Genomic DNA, 23,747 nt, shown 5'->3' with positions numbered 1-23,747 from the left:
CCGGACGACAAAGCTAATCTCTTTAACAGATTCTTTGCTTCCATGTTTCTGAGCAGGGACAGGGACATCCCCCCCACCGGGATACCGGACGGACCCAGGGGAGGTGCAGCCGGACCCAGGGTCAGTGAGGACCTAGTCAGGGAACTTCTGGAGGGACTACACATGTTCAAATCAGCAGGTCCTGATGATTTCCACCCGAGTGCTGAGGGAATTGGCAGAGGTCATTGCAGGACCCCTGGCACAGCGTTATGAGCACTCGTGGTGCTCTGGCGAGGTGCCAGAGGACTGGAAAAGGGCCAACATGGTCCCCATTTTCAAAAAAGGGAGGAAAGAGGACCCAGAAAACTATAGGCCTGTTAGTCTTACCTCGGTCCTGGGGAAGCTCTTTGAGAGAATTTATCCAGGAGCATATCTGCAAGGGACCAGCGGGGGAGATTACGCTTAGGGGCAATCAACACAGGTTCATTAGAGGCCTTCCGTGACCAGGTCACAAAATCCTTGGACGCAGGTGTCATGGTGGATGTAGTCTTTCTGGACTTTAGGAAGGCCTTCGACACTGTCTTTCACCCCGTCCTCATTAAAAAATTAGGCGACTGTGGTGTCGATGCCTACACAGTCAAATGGGTCGCCAATTGGCTGGAGGGCCGCACCCAGAGAGTGGTGGTGGATGGGTCATTTTCGACCTGGAGAGATGTGGGCAGTGGGGTTCCCCAGGGCTTGGTCCTTGGACCTGCACTGTTCAATATCTTCATCAGCGATTTGGATGAGGGGGTGAAAAGCACCTTGTTCAAATTCGCAGATGACACTAAGATGTGGGGAGAAGTGGGCACGCTAGAAGAGAGGGACAGGCTGCAATTGGATCTAGACAGGTTACAGAGGTGGGCGGATGAGAATTCAATACTGACAAGTGCAAGGTGCTGCACCTGGGGAGGAAGAACCAGCAGCATACCTACAGGCTGGGGAACTCCCTTCTCGTCAGCACAGGGACAGAAAAGGAGCTTGGAGTCATTATAGACTCCAAAATGAACGTGAGCTGCCAACGTGGGGATGCGGTCAGGAAGGCTAACCGTACCTTTATGCATCCGCAGATGCATCACAAGCAGATCCAAGGAGGTGATCCTCCCCCTCTATGCGACACTGGTCAGGCCGCAGTTGGCGCAGTTCTGGGCACCGCACTTCAGGAGGGATGTGGACAGCATTGAGAGGGTCCAGAGGAGGGCCGCTCACATGATCGGGGGCAGCAAGGCAGGCCCTACGAGCGGAGGCTACGGGACCTGAACCTGTTCAGCCTCCACAAGAGAAGGCTGAGGGGATCTGGTGGCCATCTACAAACTGGCCAAAGGGGGACCAGCAGGCAATGGGAGAGTCCCTGCTCCCCCGAGCACTACCAGGGGTAACAAGGAACAATGGCCATACGTTGACTGAGAGTAGATTCAGGCTAGATCTCAGGAGGCACTACTTTACAGTCAGGGCAGCTAGGATCTGGAACCAACTTCCAAGGGAGGTGGTGTTTGCCCCTACCCTGGGGATCTTCAAAAGGAGGCTAGACAGCCACCTAGCTGGGGTCATTTGACCCCAGCCAGCATCCTTTCCTGGCGGGGGTTGGACTAGATGATCTGCTCAAGTCCCTTCCGACCCTACCAACATGAAACTAGGAGGTGCTCCATCCAAAAGAATGCATGTCCTGACACCTAACATTTCTCCCTTCTCCCTCTCTGTAAAGCAGGTTCCTGACTTACATATTTACTGGTAGCACTGAGGTTTGGGAGGAAAGAAGGCAAGAACTTCTCTTGCATGGTGGGCTGTAAGATTGAAGCAATGAATGAAGCTTATAAGTACAAGTAATACATGTGCCTTCTTACTGAATAACAGGCGGGTTCACTGTCTGTAAGTGGGTTTCGCTGCTGTTTTGCAGTGTACCAGGACCTGTTCTGGGTCAAGGCTCCAAATTGCAGCCCATAGGCCTGAAAGGGGGGAAAGTGGGAGACTAAATGGCTGAGTAAACAGAACTGGGGCAAGATTTCTGAAGAGAGCAGTGTCAGTATTATTGGCTTTTTGACTGGCTTCCTTCTCACTTCCTAACAACTATTATTTGATTAAGCTTTAAGATAAAATTCCAGAGAAAATTTGGGGTTTGTTTTTTTTTTATTTGACTGGTAAAAATCAATTTACTGTTATCTTAAGAGCCATGAAATTATGAATAAGAAAAACTGACTGCAGGAATTGGGGAATACACAGGGAGAAAAAGGAGGAAGTTGTAAGTGAATTTTCTTAATCGGCAGTCCACACACTGCTCACGTGTGGGTGGGCTCAGGCTCGGTCTCTGGAGCCTTTTTCCCCCTCCCTTGGTATCTGTCCTATGTGCTCTAGCCCACTGGGGACCAGCCTGTTCAGCGGGTGTGCTGCAAATTAGCCCTGCACCTCCCCCAAGTGCCACTCTGCTTCCCTTCCTGTGCCCAATCCGCTGCTCTGCTTCCTGCTCTGTGCTCTGCCTGATCTGTTGCTCTGGTTCCCTCCCCTAGCGCCTGCTGTGCTGTCTGTTGCCTCCCCGGTCTGCTGCATGCCACAGGCTCCCTGTGTCACTTGTGGCACGGGCGCTGCAAGTTGGCCATCTCTGTTGTAACTCCTCCTTTTCTGGTCCCCACACCTTTGTTTCCCTCTCAACCACAATTGCATGGTAAAGGAGAGGAAGGTGGGCAAGTCTTGAATGTTTGTGTGGATATTTTGAAAAAGCTCAGGTTTTGGTAATTTCCTTGTCTCCTTCAAAGACTTACCCATGCACCACATGCTCGCCTGTGGTGGATTCCAAATAGTGCCTGTAAATATCTAGAGATCTAGCTCTGAATCCTGCAGGCAAAAGTTGCCTGCAGATCTGCTCCGCTGAAGCCAACGTCAGTCCTGGAAACTACCACAATCACAAAGAGTTGTAGCAAAGGTGTGGGCCAAAATCTCTGTTGCTGCACTGCATGTGTCCATTAGGAGGATGTATTAGCTCAGGGGCCGGGTGCATCCACATGTGAGAACATGTGTGGGGGCAACTACTTAAAGGAGAGCTGACCACCATCCTTTGAAGCCTCCATTGATATTAATGACAAAACTCTTGTTGAGCAGTTTGGGTCAGGTTTTCCTGTCAAGTTCTCATTCTCTCTGCCTCCCTCTCTAAAGAAATTAAGATGTAAGGAATATTTTTTTGCTCCAGTCTTTTTCAGGTATGACAAGTTTAGGTGCTGTTTAGAGCCTGTAGTAAGAAAGATAATTAAGATTTGTGATTTAAGTCAAGTCCCTTTCCATCATCTTTTCTGTGTATCAGGATTGGGGATGGGTTTTCTAAGACACTGGGGTTAGTTCCAAGACTGAATGTGCTGTTGAATAATAGCCAAATTCATATTGGCTTTAACAGTTGGGACTTTTTTCCTTTTCCATTCACTCACTCGTTCCTACAGGAGCTACACCTGCCAAGTCCTATTGTGCTTTAGGGAAGAAAACAGTTATCACTGAAAGTGGATAGATAACTGGCTTAATAGCTACAAGCAAAAGGTAAATTAACAGATACATACCAGAAGAGAAGGAGGTTTTGAGTGGAGTCCTGCAGAGGTCTGTCCTCAGGTGCTGTTCAGCATGTTCATTTAACAATTTGTATGCTGGCATAGAAAGCTTCTTCAGCAAGTTTTTGGGCAACATGAAACTGGGAAGGATTGTGAAAATACTGGAGGGTGTGAGTGCAATTCAGAAGGATCTTGACAGATTGGAAAGTTGGGCAAGAGCTAACAGTGCTGACAAATACAAGGTATTTCACCTTGGGCGGAATAATCAAAAACACAAATGTAAAATGGGTGACACCTGGCTGTGTGGCAGCACTATGGAAAAGGACTCGGGAGCCTTGATAGATCACGGACTCAATATGAGTCTGCAGTGTGATGCAGCCACACAAAAGGTGAATGTAGTTTTGGGATGCATCAATAGAAGCATTAGGTACTAGACATGGGATATAATAGCGCCTTTCTACTTGACACTGGTTAGGCCTCGTCTGGAGAACCATGTGCAGCTCTGGGCTCCACATTTTAAAAAGGATGTGGAGAAGTTAGAGAGGGTCCAGAGGCGGAGAACGAAGATGACCAAGGGCTTGGAAAGCAAGTCATACAAGGAGAAGTTGAAGGAGCTAGGCATGTTCAGCTTGCAGAAAAGGCACTTAAGAGGGGTTGTGATAGCAGTCTTCAAATACTTGAATGACTGCCATAAAGAAGACAGAAAGCACCTTTTCTCTAGCCTAGAAAGGAGGAGGTGGACCAATGGCTTGAAGTTGCAGCAAAGTATATTTAGATTGGATACCCAGAAAGACTTGTTCACTGTTAGAACCGCGAGGCAATGGAACAGACGGCCTAGGGAAATTGTGGATTCTCCATCGCTGGAGGTGTTCAAGACGAGGTTGAACAGCTACTGGTGGGGATAATCTAGGCCTAGCTACGCCTATTTTCTACCATGGTTATTTCCCATACTTCTGGGCTTTGCTTGTTGCTTTTGCACCTTCTTCCCCCCTCCTCCCCCCTTTTTCTGCTATATATCAGGGTGTTTTTAAGCCTCCCCAGAGGCATTGGAGGTTGGCTATAGCTAAGGCTGGGGACTTCAACTGGGGTGTGCCCATTCTCCTGTTAGGAGCAATGCCAAAGGTGTCTGGCTAGAGGATCTAACCCCTCCATTCAAAGCCAGAAGAAATGCCATAGTTGGGTTCAGGAAGGAATTTTACTTCATAGTCAGATTGGTACAAACTTTGAGGTTTTTCCCTGTTACTGTAGCGGAAGATGTGGCCCTCTGCCCAGGACCTCTTGAGCATAGATTGACAGTATTTCATAGCAGGACATTGGCTGATCTGGTTCCCCTGCTTGACCTGGACCAGGTTAGGGTGTTAGATCTGTGTTGTATCTGGGTTGAGGGCAGTCTTATGTAGAGTTTAGTTTATGGTTATATGGGTTGGTTTGGATAAAGATGATTCTGCCTCGGGCAGGGGGTTGGACTAGATGACTTCTGGAGGTCTCTGCCAGCCTACTTCTCTATGCCTCTATGAAGCATTCTCTCTCCTATAATCTCTTCTCTGTGTTACTGCCAATAGAGAGGAATGCCAAGAGTCTGGCTTGGAGGAGATGGCAGCATGTCTACAAATAGTGGGAGAAGTGTCCAAGCTACGTCTCAGCTAGACTCTAGAGGGGCAGGGTTATGGAAGAGATGGGAGTTGTTTCGAGGCAGATGGGATTGGTAGGACTCCTGCCAGTCTGGACTAGGGGACAGGTTTCCATGAAACCTGCCCACACTGGCACCTCCCTCTAACCAGCCTGATCGAGGAGGGTTCTTTTTCAGGTCGTTTTAATCTGCCTTGGGGGTAAATATCTCAGCAGCACCGTAATTATTTCTATTTTTTTTTTCTAACTGACAGCAGAAAAGGGATGGGTGCTTCTTTCTTCAGATATTGAAGAGCTCCCCTGAAACTATCCAGTAAGTACAGTGTGCTCAAGGATAAACAGCTGAAAGGCTTTCTCTTCCAGCAGCACAGAAAAGGCTTAAAATCTGCTGGGAACAGAAGTGGTTAGAAATTGGGCTCTTAAGGCTAGATCTGCAAAAGGAGATAGGTGCATCTTAGGTGACAAAATGCCAGTGTGGGTACCTATATCCAAAATTCATGTCACAACTGTGTTCCACTGCTGCTTAATCCTGAAGTGCCCAAAGCTCCTCGGTGTCTTAGCTTGTGACTGGGAAGTTTCCTTTAGGTTGAATCCACCAAGGGGCTTAGGCATGTCAGGGCTGAGTTCCTGCTCCTGGTTCTGGGAATGGAGTTCACACGTGGAGGTTAGGCACAAAGGTTGTATGGGGAGAGTTGGCTACCCAAGTCTCTCTGAGGCACAGAGATGATTCACCCAGTTTCATGCAGGGGGTCTATGGCAGAGCCAAGTTTGGGAACCTCACCCAGTGCTAACCATTGGAACATGCTGCCTCTCTGATGTTTTTTTTCTCCAAGTCAGTTGTGGGGCATCTGATATCTTGAAATTCTCCTCTAGAGCCTCCTTTCATAATACATATAAAGAACACTGGGATATAGTGAACAGAGACTAAGGAAGCGAAGTTCAGAAAATAAGTGCCTTCATTTAAGTAGGCTGTGATCCAGCTGATTTTTGGCTGGTTGTTTTAGAAAGAGGCAGGGGAGCTCTGGGGCTTAGCCTTCAGCAAGGTGTGCTGAGAGTGGGGGGAGTCTGAGGACCTAGAACATAATGGCTGTTCTTAAGTCCACAGAAAGGTGGTATTGTGGTGTCTAGCCAATGGCAGGCTTACAAGACCAGCACTGGAGTAGGAATGCTGCTTGAATGATACTGGAAAATTGGACTGGCAGGGACACAGAGGTAAACCATTGAAGTTCTCCTGATTTAAAATGCCTGCTGACAGTCGACAGAGGACTGAGATCACCAAGTACTTCCTCCCCTTCCACCATGGAGCCAAAGCTAGGAATTTTAAGTATTGTACAAAATGAAGATAGCAGAAATTTCTATATAGCTCTGAGCCAAGCCTTGTTTTTGGTAAAAACAAGGGGGGCAATGATATATGGCCTCGTACTTCTCTGTGTTTATATTTATTTTTTTTATAGAGCGCACAGACATGCCAAGGGGCATAGTCAGGAGATGGTCTATGGAGTGGATTGAGAAATCCTTTTCACTGGAAAACATTGGCTAATAACAGCTGAAATATTTTGTAGATGTCTGTTCTGACAAATTTTGGGGTGTTTGGCTTCTTAGGTGAGTTCCTAGTGATCCATTGGCCATTGTACAGTCTCTTTCACATGTTTTTAGGCAAAAAAAAAAGTGAAAGATGTTATCCCAAAACAGAAGGAAAAATCTTCAATATTTTTACAAAATGAAATGTTTTTCCATTCAGACTTAATTGCAGCTGATATCAGTTGCAGCTGATATCTGGTGAATTCTAGGCAAAAGCACGCCATGCCAACAGGCCCTACCAGTGCCTAGTTTTTAAATGGATTTCACTCCTAATCGATTCTGTGTTCTTTGGCCAATAATTAAACTTATTACCTTATTTATCACATACCACACTCGCCTTTTTCCCAAAAAATTATACTTCCAAATTAGGGTGCATGTCTTAGGCAAATTATCTTTTATTAGACCAACCAAATAGTTGGAAAAATTGTGCTTTGCAAACTTTTGGGCACAAGCACCCTTCTTCAGGCATACAGAGAGTCTGCTAGTGAATTGTGTGCTCTCCTGCATAGAATAGAAGCCAAAACAACAACCCTAAAGCATGTCTTAAACAAAGAAGCTTATTTTTCTGCCCAGAATAGAAGCATGGAGACACTAAGCTGACTGCTGCTGCTTTTCGTTCTCTTCTCCCCAGCAACTGCATTGAGGAAGGGGTGGAGTCCAGCGGGGGCTGACTGGTACAGAAGGGGGGTTGTCTGTGATGCAGTTGCACCCTGCTTTGACTCCTGCTCCACCCAGAGTTTAAAACCAACTTCCCAGCAGCAGCAACAACATTTTTATTCAGTCAATTGACTTCATGGCTTATTATAATCTGTGTGTCATGCTAATTCCTGTTCACTCCACAGGTGTTAATGACCCTCCCTCTCTGTTTGAATAGTCTTAATGTTCCATTGATCAAGCTAGACTTTCTTGAATAATTTTGCTGTTAGCTACTCTTGGTCGTCTCCTCTTCTCCTGTTTCACAGCCCTGCAGACTATGTTAGCTCTTTTCAAAAGCCAGTCTTCAGCAACAGCTAGTTTCAGACTTTAGCTTAGAAAACCAGAGCTACTGACAGTTCAGATGTGAAAAGGTTAATACTGTAGCTTAAGCAGGAAAGAAAGAATGAATGGGCTGAAAATTAAGCTCTAGCCCTGCTTTATGCACCCATACCTCTGCTGAATGTTTTTGTCTCTATTCTGCCTTCCTAAAATCAAGGGCTGTTTTATATTTGGAGGTGTGGTATGAGAGAAACTTCCCCTTTGGCACCTCACCCCCTGCCGCTTTGAGATAGGGGATTTCTCATGCTAACTTCCCTAATACTGACCTTTTCCACTAGGAAATATATGAGGAGCCTCAGGTGTGATCTCTGCTGCAGTCTGGTTTGTGCACGTGTTCTATACGAAGTCCTGTTTCCCTAAACACAGTAGGCAGTTTGCTGGGTCAGAAATCCTTAAGCCTGGCTTTTCAGTGGATCTCATAGCTGCAGCTCGTCTACTAGTAATTTTATAAGAAAGAAGCAAAATTCAACATGCTGAGACCTAGAAGCAAACACCCCTACTCCAGGCCTTTGTTTAAGCCAAATGTGCATACTGCAGAGCGGCTTCACCACTGCAGAACTTCCTTACCCAGGAGAAACATCCCATCACCAGTCCTCCCGTGCAATATAAAACAACTTAACAAGTAAGAGGCAAAATTCAATTGCCATCAGACCCCTCTGAGGTAGACTGCTCCAACTTTTATCTGAGCCTAACTTGCATAAAATTAACTTTTACACCCAGGAGAACCTATACCTTCCTCGAGTTCTCCTGTGCAATATGAAGTTTAATTTCTACCTAGGAAAAATGTTACAAACTTTGCATTCTCCTTTGCCTAAGGAATGGCACATGAGCCCAAAAGCTTGCAAATAAAGAATTTTTTTTGCATCTATCTAGTTGGTCAAATAAAAGACATTGCCTGTTTCACAAGAGTTCTGACTATTTAGACTAGAGGCAGCCAGGGTGCTGACAGGTAGTGATTAAGGTCTTGCAGTATGATTTGAAAAAGAACAAGGTGGTATGGCATCCAGGCTCACATCTATAATCAAATGAGACCTGTTTATCTAATGAGAAGCCCACTGTAATGGCTTTCATATCCTGTATTAATGTCATTCACACTGAGATGGTAAGACTACCACAGTATGGCATCCCATGGAATTTCATGCTGTACAACAGGAAGCACAGTACTCAAAATATGGCACGGCTGTGTTCGTAGAGAAAAAAAAACCCCACAGTATTAATAAGCTTGTTTCAATTTTTTTATTGACATGTCCAATTGCTATTTTTGTGCATTAAATTTAAAATTATTCAGATTTCTCAACTGAAACAGATGCACAGTAAGAAATACTCCCATATTTTGAATCATTTCTTTATCATATTTTGCGTCACTTTTTATCACTGCCTTCCTTCATTAAATAATACAGAGCTGCAAACTGCACGGTAAAGTCATACATTTCCTATTCCAATAGTTTATTAAAAAAAGTTCAGTGCAAAATAATTCTAACCAAACACCCCAGCTAACTTTCACGTACAGAACTGTTACTCCAAGACTACACCATTAGCTGGGACATGGTCCCTCATGCTTACTCTGCTGAACATCTGATTCAGGATTTAACTGGTTGGTTTGATTTACACCCCCTTAGCTGGAATGGTTTTTAAAGTGAAAGGAAAGGCTCTATGTATATAAATTTAGATTAACAGAACTCCAGCAGAAGACAACAGTAGTGCTGTCTATGGCTCTTTAAGATAGTAGTAGGCATCTGTCTCTTGAGACAATAGAATTATGCCACGTGAGACATCAGGTTGCTTAATATAATCCTTGCTTGAAAACAAAGTGAAACTGGAATCACCTTTCCAGGGTGCAAAAGCTTGGGCATTGCGTATAGGGACACTTGCTGGAAAGGCAGGTGCCAGTATGTTTGGAATTCGCTTCGCTGCAGGAGGTGCCAGAGCAAAGATCATCCATTTGTCCATCTATCAGGGCTTCACTCTTGGACTGGCTGCCAATCAGGGTTAAAGAACCCAGCCTACCCTATCATGCAGCAGACTTCAGTTCCACAACTTTTTGGTAGCATCTCTGCACCCCCCCACCTGGGGTAGTCATAAGCTGTGACAGGAAAAAGAAGGCAGGCATATTTCTTAGCACACGCTGCATCCTTTTGAGCTGCAACCTGGTAACCAGATATGGGGAATGCTGCCCTCTCTTCTGCCACGACGTAAGTTGAACAAGGTTTGCAGAGAGGAGGCTTCTTGCCAGAACTGACTGTCAGGGTAAGACAACATAGAGAACTAAAGCACAGGACACTCCTGTTCCTGGGTGAGGTGGTATTTCCACCAATACCACCAGACAGGAACCTAAATTCTAATATGAGACTTAACCTTCCAGTTCATATTCAGGGAAAACTCCCATTAACATAGTGATTAAAACAGTGCTGGGCTTTAGCCTGGGACATTGATCCATTCCTACTTCTTTTCTCCATTTTTAGAGAGAGGAGGAAGGAAACCAAACAACACTCAGCCTACCTAGCCCACCACAGAAACTCAGTTTTCTGTCTTCCATTTTAAAAAGTGTAGCAGTGGAGCACAGATCCATTGCACCTGATTTAATCCTCAAGGCTCTTTAAGATACAAAGTTAAAACATCACATTCAGCCACCCTGGTTTCTTTGATAAAGCAAAAAAACATCAAACACCACCTAAAGAAAACAAAGAAGAGCATTCTAATAGCATAACTGCTGGCCTGCACTATCTTATCAGCCTTAAGATACCATAGTAAGAAATTCAGTAAATATATGTCAATATATAGCAATATTGTACATAGCTATGAGGTCACTTGCAAAAGTCTGTAGCTCAGTTTTTCTCTGTGATTGTTTAAAGAAATAGTGCTACATTCCACTTTACCACAAACTCTCCTCTAAGACCAAATGGTGGGTGGGTCTTTTTTAAAAGCCCTTCCAGTTCACCTCTTCATGAGCAGTACATTTCATACTGGGAAATTTTTAAGAATACACATCACTTATTTGGTCTAACCTATTTGGTCTAGAAGCAAGCCATAGATACTCAGTAACTATTGGGTTGGTTTGCACGTGTGATGTGGTACCACAAAGTCCACTGCAGCTGAGTCGTACTCACACTTCCCAAAGCTGTTAAACTGTAGATAAACAGAACAATGATCGGTTCTCAAATTAAAACTCTGTAAATTTGTAATCCTAATTAAAAGACATCACATTCACAAAGGACCCATAGATAGAAAATCATATACAGTATCACAGATGTAGGTCTGTCTTTAATCATCTCTCATAAATATTTTTAAAAAATGGGGAAAGAATAAAAAAAATTCAAGCTTTAGAAATGTAATGCCCTAATACAGCTGCAGCACTAATATTATTTAGTATTTACTTCAGACTGCTGCAGTAAAATATGTATTTCTTCAAAATATTGCTTCTGCCAACATTGCCTTGTATCAGCTTCATTACAGACAGGGACTCCTTTTAATTCTAACTGCAATTCAGTCTGAGTTGCCATATCCTTGAAATTCAAAGCAACAGTTGCATAATGTTCTGGAGAAAGAGAAGGAACAACACAAGTAACTTGTCTGATAAATCAAGTGCCTTTTTTTAAAACAAAGTTTTCATTCTTATACAAATAACAGGTTTTACAGATAAAGACAGCGCTCACAAGTAGGTATTGTGCCTCTGCTTATTGCTCTTACAAAAGCAAAAACCAACTTCTTATTTTAGTGAGGCCATTACCAAGAATGATACTGTGCTTGCTTATACACAAATCCAAGTTTAGCTCTATTTTTCTGGTATTAGGTCCCTTTGAAAATGCCACCCTTATGATCTTAAGACCCTTAAAAATGATAACAGAGACCTACCATCAGGCCAGTTCCTGCATCTCCATTTCATGACAATCCTTTGAGGGGGTAACTGAAATGATAAAGATGTCAGTCAGAAGTTTTTCATTAACCCTTTCCTTTTCCTCTAAAACAAGGAAACATACAAGGCACTGGTGTGTTTCCTTTTTTTCCAAAAGGTTGTCATATAATACTGTTCAATCTTTTCCATGAAGTAAGATTTTTTTTTTATTTTTTAGTAAAGAAATTGTTCTGAATTTTCATTTTGGTGAGTTTCATTTCATTCAATGGTGAGTTCTTTTGCTGTATCTGACTGTTTTCCTGATGTTTTCTAGCAGACACTTTTTGGAAAATCCCACTTTTCATCTGGCTCTAAAGGTATCATTCACAACTGACTATATTCCTCTACATTCTAACTAGGGCAAACATTAGCTGTTGATTTCAGCTCTTTGATAGTCCTGACCGCAAGATTTTATTGATGCGAGTGTGGGCCCTGGAATGTGCAACTGGGATTGGATTTTTTATTTTGTCCTTGAGGGATCCAAAATGGTGTAGGATAAACTGATCCCATCCCTCAGGGTTCTGCTCTGCCACCTCTCCTGTTCAATGTACTTGTGGGGCTATTGAAAGAAACAGTGGGGTGACCTGAGCTGCAGTAGTTTCCATAATCTAATGGTAACTCTGGCTCTCCTTTTCATCAACTGGCTCATTTAGGGGATTGAAAAGAAGCTGCCTGTGAGCTGGGTTAAAACGGGGCAGTCAAACCTTTGGTGTGAGCTGCAGTGTAAAATACAGACAGGAAAGGTGGCTCAGCCTGCTTAAGGGCAACCCAAAGGGCCAACCCTAGATAACACTATGGTAATTGCAAATAAAATGTTTACCAGCTTAAACTGAGGATGTGATTCAAGTCATTAGAAGCTAGAAGGTCAATGCAGCTGAAGGAAAAAAATTAAAGTTGTTACCAGGTAGTGAGTGGACAAGATTTTCCTCTAGCTTTTGTTTTTATTAGCTGCTAGGAGTAGTCACATCATTGACTCTGACAAAAAGCAATATTCTCAGGGGCTTGGCTCCATAACAGATTTTAAACAGAGGCACTTCATTTGTGTGTAAAAGGAGGATGCACTTCTATTCCCTTGACAGCGTACAAATGTTCACTCACAGGTTACATAGAGTGAGACAAGAAATGGGTGGACCCAAGTTCTGTTACTAATTTTTTGTTTAACACAGAAATACAGGTGGGAGGTACCAGTCTATTACATTTCTTTATCCCTCCCCTCCAGCTGCTACAAAATAGCTGCAAGAAAACTCAGCCAGGGACAGTGTAACTTCTACCTCTGAATAGAAGAGGGATTATTTCTCCAGAGATCCACAACCCTCCCAATCCCTCCTTTTAATATAGAAACAATGAAACAATGGTAGGAAATTTCACAAAAGTAACCTCCTTCCCAGTATGACTCTTCAATGAAAGCTTCATCACATGAAGGGCAATGTAAGCACATTCATGGAGAAAAAAAATAGGTCTTTCTACATGGCTATGATGCAATGAACTCTGAATGGAACTTGCATTAGAGAAGCTGTAGCCATGCATAGGTCTATGCAGCATGAGCTATGGGTGACAAACAGCGCTATAACTTGAATCAAACATATGCTATCCAAAGCATAACCAAACTGTATGACAAGTGTGGATGTCAGCTTGGTCAATTTCCGGGAACCTAAGTCAAAGTTGCAGGAATATGACTGAACTCTGTATTACAATTGTATCCTAAAACATTAATAACTAAAGTGACCAAATGTATTAATAGTTATTTTGCTACAATAAGTGTATTTTTGCTTACATGTCCAACTAAGTATAGAGACAAAGGCAGCCTTGAGAATGGAAAAAGCGAAGCAGCTTTGTCAGGCGAACTGAGTAAGGGCCAAAAGACAAGCCATAAAGAAGATAAAAAATCTGTCCTTCTGCTATCTCAAAAATATAAATTTCAATTGATTAACATGATCTTGATTAAAGATCACCAGGTGATTAACAGACTGGGGTCACACACCTAAAAATAACAAACCTTAGCTAAGGTGCTCCCAGGGCCATTAAAATCTGGTTCCATCTAGTTCCAAAAATTCCAGTGAAACAGAAATGTAGATAAAACCAATAAGAGATCAATTATTAGCATGTCAAATCATAAACATTGGGCCTGGGGCAAACAACACACTGGACCTTTCCCAATGCTCAGCAGAAAAAAACAACTCGGCAAGGGTGTCCAGGAAAGCAGGGATGCCTGGCCAAGAGACGTTTTTTTCCTGAATTCAAGTCTGCATAAACATTATCTTTATTAGTACCAATAAGTCTTTGCTATTGTGTATCCTAATAAAGCTTTTGTGTTGTGACTAGAATGGTCTCATTGATCAATTAATTTCACTCCTAACCACAAATCCAATCAAAAGTAACAAAGCTGAAACAGGAGAATACAGAAGCAGTTTAAAGTTTCATTAAACCCAACCACCACTAATTGGAGACTATTTAAAAGTGTCATTTTTAAAGTGCAAGGCAAACAATGCCTTAAATTCAGCTTACCAGTTCCACATATTCACCAGTAACACAACCATTAAAGAGCTGAAGTCTTCCTCCTTTTTCTGCGTCAATCAAAGCAGGGCATTTAGAAAACTTCTGCACCAGCTAGCAAAACAAAAAGCAAACGTGATGAGAGGAACAGAATCAGACATTCCATTCATTCTAATTTCCTAATGTTGTGGCTAGTTAATGATAGATCCATGCTATGGTTCTCCATAGGCTGTACTGTGATGTTGATTTTTAAAGAGTATCCCACTGATTTATCATTGATCTCACATAATCCTGCGTGTAAAGAAAAATATGATATGACTAAATGCCGAGAGAAGTAGTTAGCCACACTAGTCTTTAGTTAGGCAGAAGGTTAGACTAACTTATAAACTAACTAAGCCCAAGATGAGGGAAAAGGCAACAGCTGCAGGTTCAAATCTTGACCATCTATGCCTGAAGACTTTCTACCGGCCCAGGGCTTCTTTCAATCTCAGCCTGAGATGATTCTACTCTCTCCTTCAGTCTTCTGGAAAACATCTTGAAATACCATAGACCACGAGCACTGGCCTTCCTTATACTTTTTGCTTACTGAAAAAAATGAGGTCTACTAAAATTGATATTCAGATCATGAAACTTGAACCTTATGCTATAGCACATGGTTACAGAAGCAGTGGGATTATGTCACAGCAGCTGTGAAGTAGATCGTAAGTGGTGACATCCTGTGTGGTGTATATCACGTGTGGCCAACTTGCAGCATGTGTGTCAAGCAGCACAGGCAGCCTTTCTTTGTGGCATGTGGCAGACTGGGGAGTGGACAGGCGGCACAGCAGAAGAATGCAGATCAGGCAGGGGAAGGAGACTAGAGTGACACTTGGGGAGGATGGTAGGGCTCATTTGTGGCATACCTGCCACAAAGATTGGCTCCAATGATGTATGTCATGTCAGAAAACCAATATCTATTCCTGATCCTTTCGTAAATATTAGGAGTTTGTTTTTTGTTTTACAAATTTGGAGTCTAATTTAAAAGTCCTGTGAAATAGCCCCAGACTCCTGAGGAGGGCACTAACACAACCCAGAACCTTCTATTAATACTTTATAGCAGGCGCTACTGGAGACGGTTATAATATCAACCTCATATATCCAATACACAGAACCCCTTAGAATCCATCCATAAGCTGGAAATGATAATTTTCAACATAATTATAAAGCAACATTTTTCTTACTAGGAGACTGCAGAATCTCATCAGTAAAAGCTGACTGTCACTGGCATCCAAATGACATCCAAAGTACAACTTCACAATTTCTTTAACATAGCTTTCCATCCACCTTTGACAACAGAAGTGACAAGATTAAATCTTGAAAGCACCTCTATGGATGGATAAGCAACTGCTGAACACTAAATTCTTGGAAAGGTCAGAAAAAAATTTTTTTTTCAACTCTGGAAAGATCTTGCAAGCAACATTTCAGCGTTTCACAGTTACTGCATCTAAAGGTGCCAACAGAACCCATACAATTAGCTCAGACCTGTCCATTTTTATATGAATTCACAGGGCTCAGAGAAACAGTCTCTCAAACTAAGCAGGTTCTCCAGCAGCAAACGTCATAAATTCTTTAGATCGCAGTACTAGTAGATACGAAGCAGCAGTACCAGAACAAATGTAGCTGGATCAAGTTATTTTTAATTTACTGATGTTACACTTCAATTGCTGCTTGATCAGATTTCCTGCCCAGAAGCAGTTAGTGCAAAGCAGGAGTGATTACTATATTTTTTGCGCCTTAAATTACTGATTTTGAATAAACTCTTAAATTAAGTAACTTTTCTTTCTGGAAAGGTTATCACAAAAAAAGTTACATGTGGCTTGATGCTCAAAAGTGCTACTTACTTCCTTAGTTGTAAAGATGCTATAAAGCTCCTCTGCTGAAGAGGCAAACATCTCTTTCATAAGAATTTTGACAGTTGGAATTTTTATGCCAACTGGCGAAACTGAATCCTGTAAAACAAACTCAGGATACAGCACCATGGTTATGCATGCAAAATCAAGGACTCAGAAGTTATGACATTTCAAGAGATGAAGATTTATTCATTCAACCTTGATACATATACACAAAGTAGCAGAATCAATGAGCATCTTTAATAGATCAAGTAGGAGTAGAATATGTTACCACAGATTATCATGGGAACTGACAAATTCTTCTGATGACAAGCTCCAAAAGAAACTGTGGGGAAATGAGGAAACCAGGCAAACTTTGGCTTCTCCTTCTTGAAACTCTATTTGTGTCAGAGTATAGCCCAGTGATGACGATGGCTTTTTTCCACATTATTCCACGTTACCTGAGCACTACAAAGCCAGGCCACAGCAATAAGCAGAATCACATTTTAAACAACTTACTGTTCTAGCAATATGAATGTCTGCTGTTAGTCACAGGATAAATGATAAATTCTCCAGTTATCTTGTAGCATAACCTGGGGCCCAAGACCCCAACCACTCTGTTAAACTGGTGTAGTAATGGAATCCAACATACCTGCATAGTACTCCCATTCAGTTTTCTTTCAACTGCCAGTTCTTGGCCAACTGTACTTTTGGTTGGCAAGATCATTCCTAGGGTAAAATCTGTGATGAAAAATAGAGAGAGTGAAAAATATTGTGTATTAGAAAATGAACTACAAATCCAGTCAGCTGGGACAAGGGATACAAGGCACCTAATAACCCTAACTTTGAGGTCATGCTTTCCCCCACATCAAGAGTTACCAAGCAGTGATTTCCACTAAGCTGGTTTTTCCACTTTTCTAAACTTTACCAACATCAAGGAGTTGCACCCGTTTACACCTAAAAGTTTTCTAAAACATCCTTGATACAATCTTCAAAAGTTTTGTTACAAAAATAAAAGTTACATGAAGTTGAGCATTGAGCTTTGTGCTTGGCCAACTGCTTTGTAAGGTCTTTAGGGCAGACGTTGTATTTTCTTCAGATAATATTATCCTGTTTGTGATGGGACCTCTGAGCACTATGATGTGAAGATTTAACAAAAACTAGAAATAAAAACTTTGAATGTCTCAATTTTAGTGAGATTAATACCTTAACTGTAATACAGTACTACAACATAGGCATTTATGTTTCTTGTTTAAAGGCAACATGAAAAATTTCCACCAACGCAGATAGAAATAGACCTATCTGTTCCAGCAGGAAGACTGCACAAACAGAAACAATAGTGAGAGCATGAGAAAATTATCCACATTTACCTGTTTTAAGAGCTTTCAGATACTCCTTGAGTGCCTCTCTTACTTTCACAGTTCCTTCAGTTTTCATAAGATCCTTTAGCACATCTCCCTCTCCTTTCTTTTTGCTTATATTTATCTAAAAATGAAACATACAAATTTCAAGTGCAAATCTTCTTGCTTTGATTGAAAGCTACAGGGGACAATCTCTTCTTAAACAAAAGTAGTGTCTTTGCCATAACTATGCAATCCAGTACCAATCAACAGTTCAAGCAGATCTGCCTACTATATAGTACATAACAGTGGTGTCTGACTTTTTCAGCCCGTGGGCCAGTTCAGCAGTGCCAGGTCCGTTCGCAGGCTGGATCTGGTCAATGAGCCCAATCCAGTTTGTAGTGCTGGCCCACGCAGAAACAGCCCAGCTGGAGCTCGGAAATTTGGCAGCAATACTTTCCACTACTTGCCCACCACCACATTTCTAGATCTGTGGAGAGGCCAGATTACATTGGCTCCAAGGGTTGGATTTGTCTGACAGGATGGGGACTGAGCACCACTGAGGTATATTGAAGTTTCTTACGGACCAAAGTATCAGCTATACTGTAGGCTAGCACCAAGAAAATTTCATAAGGTTTAATATATAGCCAAATTCTTTTCAAATAAAATCTTGTAAATTCAAACACTATACATGCCTAATTCCTAATTAACAAGATATAAAAATATATAAGAACAGAAAAAAAAATTGTTTAATATTCCAAGCATAAATGAAGATGTCAAAAGAGAAGATAAACGAGTCCTGTTATCATACCTGATATTCAGAGTTTTTTTTAAAGAAGTGGTAATATTCAGTTATCAGAAAATTAACCACCAAATTTACTGTATTTAAGAACTAGCAAATTGCCCATCCAGAATGATGAGGGAGTGGTAAGGGTGGGGACAGATGCTTGAGTCTGATGCCCCCACCCTCGCTTTGGGTCAGGGCTGGGGCCACTCCCTGCCTCCTCCCTGCCACGTTGGGCCAGGGCTGGGGCCGCTCCCTGCCCCCCTGCCCACTTCAGTCCATGGCCAGGGCTGTTCCCCACTCCCCCCACCCCCACACTTTGGGCCAGGGCCTGCAACCCAGCAGCTGTGGCAGGGCACACCCACCAGTAACCTTCCCTCCCTTTCCCGCTCCCTTCCCCCTGGTTACCCACCGCCTCCCCTCCCTGCCGACTGTTGTTGGGGCAAGGGGTCGGTGCCAGCCCCTGGCTCCAAGGAGCAGACGGAGGAGGGGAGCAGGCCCAGACCCCAAGCAGCAGGAGGTAAAGGGGGAGTGGGCCCAGACGGGGGGAGCACGGGGCTCCATCCCCACCCCCCCGTCATTCCTGATGGGCAATTGGCTAGTAATATTAGAATTCGGGACCTGGAGTTAATATTTTGACACCTACCTCTGTATCATCCACCTCATTTTCTTCTGACAGGCTAGGAATTTCAACGTATCCTTTATGTTTCTCACCAGATTCTTTCATGGTGCCTGCATTAACATCATGAATTCTTAATTATTAAATACTGTACCCCCCCATAGTAGTCATATTACCTTTGAATATGCTTTTTACAGAAACACCATTTAAAACAGGAATAGTGATAAAGAGGAATTACTAATGCTCACTTTCTTTTTTATTTTTTACACTTTTCCCTGTTCTGTTTATAAGCTTAGTCAACCTATCTGCTTAAAATTGTTGGAAAAAAGATCTATGCAAATAATATGACTCTACCATAGCACCACTGGAGATATTTAGTGCCAATTATCTTCATGCTGCTTTACCATAAAAGTAAATGTTATCTAAACATATATAATTGCTCAGCAAAGACTCACAGCAAAACCCAGTAACTGAGACATGTGGCTGTATCATTGATTGAATTCTTCCAACCACACACCGTTGTAGAAAGGCACAAAAATCGCTTTGAAATTCTTCCCTGATTTTTTTTCTGATTTCTCCTTACTCAACGGCAAACCTTCCTTTTAATACATTAGGTACAGATCTGTGCTCTGAACAAGCCAGAGCCTGAACAAGCCATAAAGGAGAGTCCCCCATCAGCATACAAATTCACACTGAACTGGGCAGAAAGAAAGATGTTCATTTGTTTCCTGTTAAGGGTCTGAATGAAAAGATGTATTTTCACTTCTCCTTTTTTTGTCTTTTTATCTTTTATGACCAGAAGAAAGATTGTTGCAGAATGTTTACACTTTCGTGGAACAAGGCAAAAAATGTTCAATGGTACTTCTGGTCAAGCCTGGGAACTGTAATTAAAATGATAGAATACCTCAAAAAACAATTGTAATAACAATAACAAAAAAATACTACCTGGGAGGTCACCTTCTAGACACCTCTGAGATACGCAAACCCTAGTATTGCCACTTAACAAGTAAGGCAGAGGCATCAAATGGCATCCAAAAAACCCATAAGTTTCCAGTGCCAAAAATGGGATTAGTATTCATTAATTTTAAATTCCTAATCTCCTAATAACCCAAAGAACCACTACAATATGTTCAACAAAGCTACTTTAACATTAACATTGGCTGTTCAGAGGGACCTTGACTGCAGGTAGCTTTTACAGGGCATATGCCAAGAACTGCTGAACCTCTCTCTCTGATAAATTTCTCTATTAAAATCCTTTAACACCATGGGAATACAAATAATGCTTTTCTCAATTTAAAACTCAATGTGCTTGCTTTAAATACATTTTTAAGTGTTGCTAGTTTTTCATCGTCCTTCCATTCTATATCCTAAACTGCTGAAGTAGATGCTTAATTTCTTTTAAAGCAGAACCTTTCAAATTGCAAGTAAATTTCAGATAGAGCGGTACTCTTTTTCCTACTAAGAAATGTTCATTTTTTAATGGAAGCTTGAATGCAGAATACTCTAGGAAGTAATTGAAGAGTGAAAGAATGGCTGCTTTAGGATTTTTGTTTTTTTAAGTAATGTACATTTTTACTTCTGATTGGTCAGAGCACATGCAGGGGAAGTCGGTCATAGATGCACGATTGAGAAAAATCCCAGTTCTTGGAGTTCAGTGAGACACTAGAATCTTCCAGTCACCACTTACAGAAATGTCTACAAAGAATTTTTCCCATTACAGCAAAGTAGATGTAGAAACAGCTTATAGTTGATAGCTTTTTTTGTTTTGTTTTGGTTTTTTTTAGGAACCAAAAAAAACATGCCAGGAAGAAAAAAATAATTTTTAAAGCATCTGTGTGAACACAAATTTATTTTGTCCTCTTTGCCTACAGCACTTCTGAAAACATAAGATGCCCTGCCCACAATGACAGTGAAACACCTTAATTAATTATAAAATTAACTTCAGTATATTTTAGGGCTGAAGCTTTGCAAAATTGATTTTATACTGGTATCTTAAATCTATTTAAATAGTTTAAATGGTCCTGATTTAAATAACTCAACCCTGCACAATGATACTTTTGTGTTTCCCCATTGAATTTAATTTTAGTTGTACTCAATACCCTCTATGCTCAGATCTCAAAATGAAGACTGCTTTTTTAGCTCATCTTTCCAATACATTTATAAAGAAGGTACTCCCTGATCAATATGCACAAGGGTTAGGTATAAAATCCCCATTAACATTAATAAGAATGTCCCAAGTAAGCCTCTATATGCAAGATACAAAAGTTTTTTTACTCATATCTTTTACTGGACCAACTGCATAGTTGGGAGAGATGTGCCAGAAAGTTTGTCTAACATCTCTTCCAACTATCCTGTTGCTCCAATAGAAGACATCACCAAAAAAACCCAAACCCAAAACCTGGCTTTTTGCATATTTCCTGGACCATCAGAATTACATCACCACCCCAACCCTGCTGCAGGAAGGTTGTGCAAAACGCTGTATGCCACCCACACGGGATGGGAAAAGAGCTCCTTCAGCTATTGATTTCCTCACATTACCTGAGGAGAAGAAAAAAAAAAAGAGCAGCCAGCAAGTATCCACTGCACCACTCACCACTCTGGGGTATGGAGAATTAGGAGACTAGGCTAAATGCATTGCTACTTCCATCTCCTGCTGTAGCTGTTAAAACCTAGCCAGTGACTGGGCACTGCAGCTGGAGAACGGTAACTCCACCCTTTCAGACTGCAAGCCCATGTATAATTTCTGAAGCATGCATTTTCATTCAGCCAAGCACTCCTCTCTGCAACTTGGGCCTTAAGGATGAAAACCCAAGGCAGCACACAGCCTCAGCAAAGAGCTACGGTTACATTGTGTATTCCTGCTTGCACCACATTACTTTCTTTAATCTCAGTGCCTAGCTTCTTTCATCGTTCTCTGTCCTCGATTTAACATCTTGAAATTATTTATCCTCATTTTTTAGTGCTTGTTCTACCTACTGTGTTGCAGCAGCTTGTCTGTAAGAGGCCAATGGTGCTCCTCCAGGTTGGTTTTTTTTTTAGCTGTCACTGTACCCACATTAACCTGTTACCTGCCAGTTCCTTGACTTCAAGACAATTCAAGAAAGTCACAGCGGGGAGAACAGACTGCAGCAAAAATGTCTGCTTTTTGCAGGGTACAGGTGATGGCTCCCAAATTCAGCCTGACTTAGGGGTCAGGACAGTGCCTGGTGGGGAGAAGTGAAGGAAGACAGACTCCCTCTGGGTCAGGTTGGTTCGACACTGGCAGCTCACACTCCCTCGCCTTGGCCGCTGGTGGCATTTACACTTGGAGTTAGGTAGGGTGGGTGGTATCTTTGTTCTTGCCCCAAAGGGAGTATCCCTGCTAGAGCCAGGCAGAGACAAGTCATGCCCCCTACTCCAGGACACCCTGACCCGGCTGCTGTGGTCAGATTCACACCGTGCCTGATGTCAGGGCACGGGACAAGAGCCAGACGGTCCTGGATCACAGGGCACTAGGTGACACCCAGACAGGGCTGAGCTTGGGGCATTCGACAACATTTTTTTTTAAAGAAAAAATGTTTGTGCTCTAAGTCAAATCAGCCAAATCAATTCCAAATCTGTGACTCGTTCAAGAACCATGTATAGCCCCACTACCAGCAAGCATCCTCCACCCCCACCTTGGGCTTCAGATGTTTCCAAATCATTTAGTGGGCATCCTACATGCAGGCCCAATGGGCAAGATCTAGAGGGCCCCTGGGCTTGGGGTGTGAGAGGAGACTGAGCTCAGGGGGGCATGCAGCAGGTGCTGAGCTTGTGGCATAGGGTGAAGCTTGGACAGTCCCTGAGCTCAGGGCACTGCGAGAGACCTCAAGGGTCCAAGTGGTTTGGGGCACCCAGTGAGACCCCGGAGCTCAGGGTGAGACCCAGACGGTGACTGAACTGAGGACAGTGGGTGCCGAGTGGTGGGCAGTCCTGCCCTGGTCCCAGGTCCTGCACCCCCGCCACGCGACACGGGGAGGTGGGAGGTGCATATGTGTGCCTATGTGTGTGTGTATACATGTGTGCAAGGGCAACGTGTAGGAGGTGCATGCAGATGCATATGTGCACCCCCTGGGCGTGGTGGTGCACCCCCTACAAAAAGATGCTGCCACCGCCGTGCCCCCCCGGGCACGCGTCGTTCGTGTGTGTGTGCGTGTGCGTGTGGCTGGGCGGGCGGTACCTGTCCAGGCGAGGCGGATGCGCCAGTCGTAGAAGAAGAAGAGGCGGCCCCGGCGGCAGGTGCAGGACGCCTCGCCGTCCACCTGCTTCACGTCGCGCACCTCGCAGCGCCCGGCCGCGCCCTCCACCGCCAGCCCCGCCAGCACGGCCCGCAGCTTCCTCCGCGACCAGCTCGTCGCGTCCCGCTCCGTCCTGCGCCAAGCCGGGCCGCCGCTTTACCGCCCGCCCCCCCACCCGGTCCCCGCGCCCCCGCCGGGCACCCCGCGGCCCCCGCTCACCAGTGCCAGTTGTTCACGTTGGTGGCGTCCGCGCGCTCCTCCACGATCCAGCGCGGGTCGCCCTGCCCCCACTTGGCCATGGCGGCGCCGCAACAGGGTAGCCCCGGCCCCAGCCCCGGCCCGGCAGCCTCCCGCGCCCGCCCCCGCGTCCGCCCCGCCCGCCGGCGTCTACACACAGCGACACCGCCATCCGCGCACCCGCCTCCCCCCATCTCCATCTCCATCTCCATCTCATCTCCATCTCCATCTGTCTGTGTATAGAGCTGTGATCGCTGCACCGGCATAGGGCTGCTTTGGGCAGTCTGCCCACGTCGACTGAGAGAGCTCTAGCTCCACACGCGGAGCCCTCCGTCTCTGTCTGTCTCGAGATCTCTAGCTAGATGCAGCTCTCTCTCTATATGTGATATATCTAGATCCGTATATATCTGCTCCGTGTGACTCTTCTATCTGTATCTGTATATCTATACTGAGCTATCTCTGTATCTC

The 23,747-nt window shown here is 43.6% G+C and overlaps 1 protein-coding gene across 2 annotated transcripts; it reads right to left on the bottom strand.

Moving 5' to 3' along the window:
• Nucleotides 1-9,007: 9,007 nt before the first annotated feature.
• Nucleotides 9,008-23,380, bottom strand: AHSA2 (Putative activator of 90 kDa heat shock protein ATPase homolog 2). Of its 2 annotated transcripts, none has more exons than XM_019500846.2 (9): nt 23,262-23,380; nt 22,985-23,175; nt 18,814-18,899; nt 17,414-17,528; nt 16,696-16,784; nt 16,056-16,175; nt 14,188-14,289; nt 11,643-11,694; nt 9,008-11,325 (listed from the first exon to the last, which is right to left on the bottom strand). In XM_019500846.2, exons 1-9 carry the CDS (start codon nt 23,339-23,341, stop codon nt 11,150-11,152), a joined length of 1,011 nt encoding a protein of 336 aa, XP_019356391.1. In that variant the 5' UTR covers nt 23,342-23,380; the 3' UTR covers nt 9,008-11,149. The 2 variants fall into 2 exon arrangements, with proteins under 2 accessions (XP_019356391.1, XP_006273811.2); XM_006273749.4 differs by having other exon boundaries at nt 16,056-16,163.
• Between the last annotated feature and the right edge of the window lie 367 nt (nt 23,381-23,747).

Source organism: Alligator mississippiensis, chromosome 1, assembly GCF_030867095.1.
Source record: "Alligator mississippiensis isolate rAllMis1 chromosome 1, rAllMis1, whole genome shotgun sequence".
Classification (NCBI taxonomy): Eukaryota; Metazoa; Chordata; order Crocodylia; family Alligatoridae; genus Alligator; species Alligator mississippiensis.
Note: the sequence above shows the minus strand (reverse complement) of the source record. Positions and strands in the feature narration are given on the sequence as shown.

Bases quoted from the DNA above. Each gene is read 5' to 3' on its own strand.
- AHSA2 (XM_019500846.2), bottom strand. From the start codon at position 23,341: ATGGCCAAGTGGGGGCAGGGCGACCCGCGCTGGATCGTGGAGGAGCGC. The intron at 17,529-18,813 runs GTAGGTGTCAAA...TTTCATTTTTAG, and splicing joins ATGAGGTGGATGATACAGAG to ATAAATATAAGCAAAAAGAA. The intron at 16,785-17,413 runs GTAAATGTGGAT...TTTTCATCACAG, and splicing joins TCTGAAAGCTCTTAAAACAG to ATTTTACCCTAGGAATGATC.